The sequence below is a fragment of the Urtica dioica genome, chromosome 10 (genome assembly GCF_054948205.1).
Source record: "Urtica dioica subsp. dioica isolate 48M chromosome 10, U.dioica_male_clone48M_v1_H2, whole genome shotgun sequence".
NCBI lineage: Eukaryota > Viridiplantae > Streptophyta > Magnoliopsida > Rosales > Urticaceae > Urtica > Urtica dioica.
This window is the reverse complement of record NC_142765.1, coordinates 21,025,946-21,033,435: the sequence shown is the minus strand read 5'-3', so window position 1 is coordinate 21,033,435 and position 7,490 is coordinate 21,025,946. Positions and strand designations below refer to the sequence as shown.

Genomic DNA, 7,490 nt, shown 5'->3' with positions numbered 1-7,490 from the left:
ACGATTCAAGGTTGACATTAGTTACTTTAATGCGTGGAAGAGGCGTAAACAAGTGTTGCTTGAACTTTAAGGAGACTTTGAAAAGTCTTATTCACATCTCCCCATTGTGGGAGAAATGATATATGAAAAAAATCCAGGTATGGAATCTAATCATATTTTTTAATTGTTGTTAATTACAATTAATCATTATTCTATTTACGATCTATTCCTGTTAATTTTAATTTACACGTTTTTATTCAATGTAGTAACATACACAGTGACCGAAGTAGATGGTGAAGGGAATTTATTCTTTTTCTTGGCTTTGGGAGCATCTGTGCATGGGTTCTAGTACTGTAAACCTGTTATACCCGTCGATGGTACGTTTCTTAAGGGGAAATCGCATGGTACGTTACTTCTTGCTACAGCTCAACATGGTGACAAATATCTATTTTCTTTGGCATTTAGTATAGTAGACTCTGAAGAAGATAAATCTCGGGAATGGTTTATGAGGCATTTGCGAGCCGAAACAAAACGCATGCTCTACAAGTACGGATAGATAGACATGAGTTGAACTATTTCTTTAATATTTGAATAATTAGAATGTAGTTTTAATTAATGATAGTCGTTTGACTATTTCATATTTCTTCTAATTATTTACTAATTTTTGCTTATTGATTATTTTATATATACTAGTCTGAAACACGTGCTTCGCACGTGGTGTTTATAGTTGTAATCAGTAAATAATTAAAATATGTATGATTTAATTTACCAAATTTTTCTTCAAAGCATGAGGTTATAAATGAATATTAAGATATTAAATATTTTAACCATACATAATACTTAGAGAGTTTAATTTTTGAGAGACTCTCATAATAAGTGCAAACATTTCTAGGAAATATAATGACATACTTAAAAAAAAAAATTGACATAAGTAAATAAAAAGCCAAAAGTTTGGTGTCTTGATAGACAAATAGAATAAAAGAAAAATTAACAAATCGAAAAGTTTAAAAGTAACTTAAGAAGACATGTTTTACTCAAATTTTTTTATTTTTGTTAGAGGTTGATATTGTTGGGGAGTGATCTTCATCTTTCTTTTGGACTGTGTCTTCCTGGTCTTGATCATCGCCAGTGTGTGCTTCTTTGTTTTCCAGCTCTTGGTTGAAAGAACGAAGCTCGATCAGCTTGTAAACTTATCTTGGTTGAATATTGTCCCTCTTATCTTGTTTGCCTTAAAAAGAACAAAAAATTAGAAAAATAGCCAACTTAAACGTTTGATATTGCTAAATAGCCAAGGTTTGGTAAATATTAAGTAAATAGCCATAAATGATGACGTGGCTTAATATGGCAGTGGCTATTTACTTGATATTTACGTTTGTAAATATATAAAAATGGCTATTTACCTACTATTTACCAAACCTTGGCTATTTAGCAATTCTCAACGTTTAAGTTGGCTATTTTGCTAAATTACCCTAAAAAGAATGTGTTAGAAGTGTTATTTTTATTAAAAAGTAAATCTTAATGTTAAGAAGCACTAACCTCCGAATCATTTAACACCATGCTTTGGTGTCTCATTCCAGTTTGAGTATTTAATTTGTTTGAGAAATTTAAAAAAAAATAGTAATTTAAGAAATTTGAAGCAGAAAGAGCGATAAAGGGATAGTGAGAGAAAGAATGAGGACTTACCTTTGCGGCAAAGAACTGCGAGTAACAATCGGCGATCTTCCTGTTAAAAACTGCATGAAGAATAGATTAAATTATGAGTAAATTACTATTTTTTTTCACAGAGATTTAATTATATCGTCACAATTATCGAAGAAAGCTAAAGATACCTATGAAAATTGGCTTTGACAAGGTCATTTTGGAGTGGGAAATCTGCAAAGTCCAAATATTCAATGAAGAGTAGACGACGATCACAGCTTGTTTTACAAGTACAGAGTGGATGAGAGCGGTGCCAATGGCCTCCCGAATTTGGAGTGGGAAATCCCGAAAAAGACCAAACCTGGAGTGTTTCGATTAAGGCACTTCGGATCGACAAGGCAAACAAAACGTTCTCCGAACTATTTAATGAAGCAAAAAGAGCTGACTCAGCTTTGATACAAAAGCTGAAAGGTAATGCTCATGAAGTAGTACAAAAATGCTCAAGCTGCAGTTATAGAAACACAGAGGGTAACCAAAAAACTGATTTAGCTTCTTCATATAATTAGAGTTGATTAGCTTTATCCAACCATATCAAGACAAAAAACACATAAGTTAGTCAAATCTAGGCAAACGCTCAGTGGCTGTAATGAAAGGATTTGCTAGAAGTACAAACCTCAGACAGTAATTTCTGTTCCTTGTGATAAAAATTTGATAATTCTCCTACCAACTCTGAGTGTTTTCTCCTGCACAAACGCACACAATTTAATACAGATAGTAATGTGCAATAACGTTGAACTGAAAGAAAGGGTAGAACATGCATTGTCTACCGAACAGGGCTACATGTACAACCAAACCGTGTTATGTTAGCATTAAGATATCCATTCTAGCATCCTCACACTTCATTTTGAACACAACTTATCTGAAAACAGCCTGACATTTTTTTTCATGCATTTTTATCTTTTGGATTGGAAGATGATAGGGGTTGGTACCATCTATCTGATGAAGATATGATGAAAGATTTTATGAAGATGTGTTTTTTTTCCGAGTAAAATATGAAGCTTGTACCTGAGAGTATGAAGATCAAGGTGAATGTGTGCTTCATCTGAAGTTACTTGAGACTTAAGTGCCATTAAAGTAGCTTGTTGTTTAGCATTCTCAACTTGGGCTTCAACCCATTGTCTCTCACTTGTGCCGAAGCTGTTCATTCATGTAAAATTAATTATTTTCTAAACCAATAACACATAATCTTTTTTTCTTTATATTACAAAAGCATGCACCATTCACAAGAAAAGAAAAGAAAAATGCACATGGCACCTTTCTTCAATTCGAGTTTCTATAATAAATATAAATTCTATATTACGAGACACTCAAAGATTAAGTCAGTTAGCTCAAACTAACATCATGAAGTGCCAAAAGTTGGAAAAAAAAAAATCAAACTGAAGGATGATTATGATAGGACCCGGGATAATTGTTGTGATGTTCAAGAACAACACCTATCTTACTGCTAAAACGAATTACTCATATCGCAAACAATAATGACAAATCTATTGACTTATATTTATATTACAGCATGATTAGTTAATTGAAATTATTAACTTACCATTTCCTAATTCTACAAGGAATCTAATACCCATTCTAATCCTACAAGGCGTCTAAAATTACTCCCCTCCCGAAACTACATCTTGTTCACGAGGTGCATAAACAAAACAAAATATATATGAAAAAAAAGTTCAATTGAAGATGCTGATGCGGCGTCGCACACAAATAGCCCTGTTGCTTAGTTGAGGTAGTGTCGGTCTTCATTCCCGACCTCAACCCATGAAATGCAAAATAAAAAATAAAAAAAATAAAAAAATTGCATGCCGCTCCAATGTGCCATATAGTGGTAAATAACTTCACACACGCAAGTAGTAAATTCAACAGGACAGGAAAACATACATTGATCGAAGGCGTTGCAGTTCCGATACACGTTGATGATGGGATGTTTCTAGATCTGCTGAAAAAAAAAAACAGACCAATTGGGGAAGGAAAGTAAGTGGGATAGACCCAACAAATAGAAGGTAAAAATTTGCAGCATGTGATTGTTTTCCCAACAATTTCTGGAATAAAAGCATTCTAAAATAAAAATAAACCGTAAAGATGTTATAGCGACCGAGAGAAAGCACAAAAAAAAAAAAAAAAAAAAAAAAAAGCATTGTTCGTCAAGAGACAGATAGAGGATTAAGCTACAAAAGGAAGTGCAAAGATGTTTATTTATACATGCTTACACAAGTTTGTACAATAGGAATATGTAGGCAATCAAATCCATGGATAAGGAACAAAAAACACAATACCAATAAGCTTGTAGAAAGAGAAAGGGGAGAAGGGGTTGAAAAATAACCTCGTATAATGATATTTAAATTACTATTTTTTTTCATAGATATTTAATTATATAGACACAATTATGGAAGAAAGCTAAAGATACCTATGAAAATTAGCTTTGACGCAAGGTCATTTTGGAGTGGAAAATCTGCAAAGTCCAAATCTTCAATGAAGACGACGATCACAGCCTCCGTCCTTGTTGCCTTCGCTGGTGAGCCACAATTCGATCATTGAAGAAAAAAAAACAAGTCGGGCTGGAATTATAGAGAGAAAATAAAAAAAAAACGTAGATGGGAATCAGTGCATGAATCAATCGCCTGTCTTTTGGGACGGTTAGAGGAAAAAAAAAAAAAAACCTAGATGGGAACCAGTGCATGAATCAATCGCCTATCTTTTGCGGCGGTTTGACTGATCTCAGTCGCCGGCGTTGCTACGCCGTTGGAGTTGAGGTTTGATCGCCGTCGAGAAAGTTCTCGAGCTTCGGTCCTCCGGTGGTGGTGGTGGTGATGGTTGAAGTACTGTCAATCGCCAAGGCTGTTGAACGATTACATGAAATGTTAATAAAACGTATTAATTTATTGGCAATCATTTATTATTATAGTAATGCCTTCAGGTTCAATTGCTAAAAAGGAGACTCGAACTTGGTAATATTAACAATGACGTGTCAAATTACAATTGGCTAAAAAGAATTATGAATAGTCTATGAATAGTAACTACTTCATTGTGACTTATTATATTAATATATATATATATATATATATATATATAGTATTTAGCCTCGGGGGTAATACCTACTGAGCTTCCGGCTCTGCTCGCTAATCTTCGTTGCATGTCCGTTGATATCTACTTTAAGAGCACCAAACATACCGTAGCCTTGTTCCTGCTCTTGAGTTGTGTCCCAAATCTTCGAGAACTTCACATTGGACGCCGGTCGGATTAAATAAGTGGCTGATTCTACATTACTAACTTTTTTCAAATTAGATAAATCTAAAACTTTTTAGTTACAAACATGTAACTAATAGTGACAAAATTGACACTATTAGTTAAATGTTTGTAACTATATACTCCTAGATTAGTCTAATTTGAAAAAAAAAAATAGTAATGTGGAATAAACAACTTATTTACTCTTATCTGTGTATAATTCTGTAAAAAGAGAGAATTTAAATGATATTAAATTTTTAGTTTGGTTTGTTAGTGTATAATTCTTTTCTCGGGACAATCTCATTATTTTTTGGTTACATAACTGCTCACTATGACTCTTATGTTATGATGATATTTTTTTGGTTGATCAGAGTTGGTCATGCAAAACGGTTGCCAATCGAGAGTGGGAAATTTTTCAAAGGGTCGGTATAGGAGACTAGCTTTGTGGAGCTCATGCTTTTGAATTCACCGATGGTAGACGAGATAGCCATCAACTTCATGATGATGTTCTCGTCCTCCACCAGAAAGTGGGGCGATTGGAGCGCGCTTCTCCGACGGCTAAAATCACTATCTCTTAGCCAACAAAACACGTCTGTAATTACTTTATGGGTTCAATAGAGATATATAATCGTATGAAACATTTAATTTTGTCATTTAGTCAACGTTTTGTAAGTTTTTATTAAATGGTCACGAGATGTTATTTACAAGACTAAATCGACGTATATAAAACTTCCACATGAAGTTTTATTAACACATTACTTACTGTAAGATTGTTAGTAGCCACGTCGCCATTATGGCCTAAAAATTTGTAAGTAGCCACGCCACCATTAGGACTGAAATAAATGATTTACGAACTCAACGCAATCCTCTTTGCACAGAAGACAGCCCGCCGAGCAGAGTTAGTGAACCACTACCAATTATTAGTTCCAAAACCAGTCAATCACAACTATCATTTGCATGGGGTTATTATCTTCAAAACATTGTCCGCAACTTCGAACAAGTCCCTGATAGAAACAAGTTTCGAACTTTGCTCCATTTAGCGCAACATTGAATCCCGGGATCCACTTTAAAGACCCAAATATCCGCCTCTGCCAATAATCACACGAGCCCATTTGTGAATAAAGCTTCGTTGATGCTACAATTCTTTTCGACACCATCGAGCTGTTAGACTTTCCCTTGGGATAAGAGGGCCAAACTAACATCCTTCGCTCTCTGAACCCCGAACATCTTTCACCACTTCGGCTTGCAGATCCGTTCTCAGCGCATTATCCGAAAACAGAGTTTATTTTTATTTTTATTTTTTCGTGTTCTCCGGCTTGGAAATTCAATTGATTTTACAATTCCCATGTGACAAACACTTGCGAAAACTAAAAGCTTTGCTTGCAATACTAATTTATAATAGCACTGTAAATATTGACTTTGAACTCTTGTATAGTACATTACTTGCACAGGAAGTAACAAGTTAGTTAGGCACAGTTTTGTTGTTATGCACAGTTTTGTTGTAAACGACATCAGACTGTATTATAAAGTCTCTCTGTCGTATAGCTAAGTGTTAGGCAAGTCTTATGCATATATAAGCTAGTGAAGGGGTTGGGAAAAGGTTACTGAAACACAACACAAAGAATTGGGGAAACACGAGTGAAAAAGAATTGAGAGGAAGTTAGTTGAATCTAGGCTTAGATCAACTGCTTGTGAGAGAATCTTGTCTGAGTGTGTCTGAGAGAATTCTTGAGTGTGTAACTGTAAACTCTTTCTGAGTCATCGCCGATAGTGAAGCCACTGGACGTAGATCGTTTTTCTTGATCGAACCAGGATAAACAAAGTGTCTTTTTCTTCATTTTCTGCAATTTCTTGGTTGCGTGCAAAACAGGGAATCTCGCTTAGTCTTTGATCTGGATCGTTGTGTGCTAAGATAATCCGCAATTGAAGTGTATAGATTCTACAATTGGTATCAGAGCCCTCCGGATTAGCATCAATGGGCGTCTCCAAGATCGAGATCGAGCGCTTCGACGGCAAGGGTGATTTCTCTCTGTGGAGGCAAAGAATGAAGGCCATCCTGGTTCAGATGAAGGTGGCTAGAGTTCTTGATGAGAAGAAGACATTCCCAGAGTCGATGAAATCTGAAGAAATCGAGGAAATTCAAGAATTGGCGTACAACACGATTATCTTGTATCTCAGCGACAAAGTGCTGAGAGAAGTATCGAAAGAAACCTCTGCTCTGGGTGTGTGGAAGAAATTAGAAAACCTATATCTCACGAAGACTCTCTCGAACAGGATTTACCTGAAGGGAAAGCTGTTTGGTTTTCAGATGAACGACGAGAAGACCATTCCGGAGCATCTCGATGATTTCGCAAAGATCGTCATCGATCTTGAGAACATCGATGTGAAAGTTGATGACGAAGACAAAGCAGTCCTGATTCTCAACGCCTTGCCAAAGGCTTATGAAAACTTCGTAGATACTATCAAATACGCCAGAGAAAAGCTCACTCTCGATGAAGTCTTGGTGGCTCTCAAGTCAAAGCAATTGGAGAGCAAAGCGAATTCAGAAATTGCCGAAGGACTCGTAGCGAGAGGCCGGTCCGAGAAACGCG

General features: G+C 35.6%; 1 protein-coding gene across 10 annotated transcripts; it reads right to left on the bottom strand.

Annotated features, from left to right (window-relative positions):
* Positions 1-778: 778 nt before the first annotated feature.
* Positions 779-4,544, bottom strand: LOC149383932 (uncharacterized). 10 transcript variants are annotated; one of them, XM_089629610.1, is made up of 9 exons: positions 4,335-4,544; positions 4,082-4,186; positions 3,556-3,610; positions 2,683-2,814; positions 2,292-2,360; positions 2,180-2,200; positions 1,809-1,922; positions 1,663-1,702; positions 779-1,132 (listed from the first exon to the last, which is right to left on the bottom strand). In XM_089629610.1, exons 4-9 carry the CDS (start codon positions 2,745-2,747, stop codon positions 1,010-1,012), a joined length of 432 nt encoding a protein of 143 aa, XP_089485736.1. In that variant the 5' UTR covers positions 2,748-2,814; positions 3,556-3,610; positions 4,082-4,186; positions 4,335-4,544; the 3' UTR covers positions 779-1,009. The 10 variants fall into 10 exon arrangements, with proteins under 10 accessions (XP_089485736.1, XP_089485735.1, XP_089485737.1 ...); XM_089629609.1 differs by having other exon boundaries at positions 4,082-4,181; XM_089629611.1 differs by lacking the exon at positions 4,335-4,544 and having other exon boundaries at positions 2,180-2,193; positions 2,291-2,360; positions 4,082-4,320.
* Positions 4,545-7,490: the final 2,946 nt, after the last annotated feature.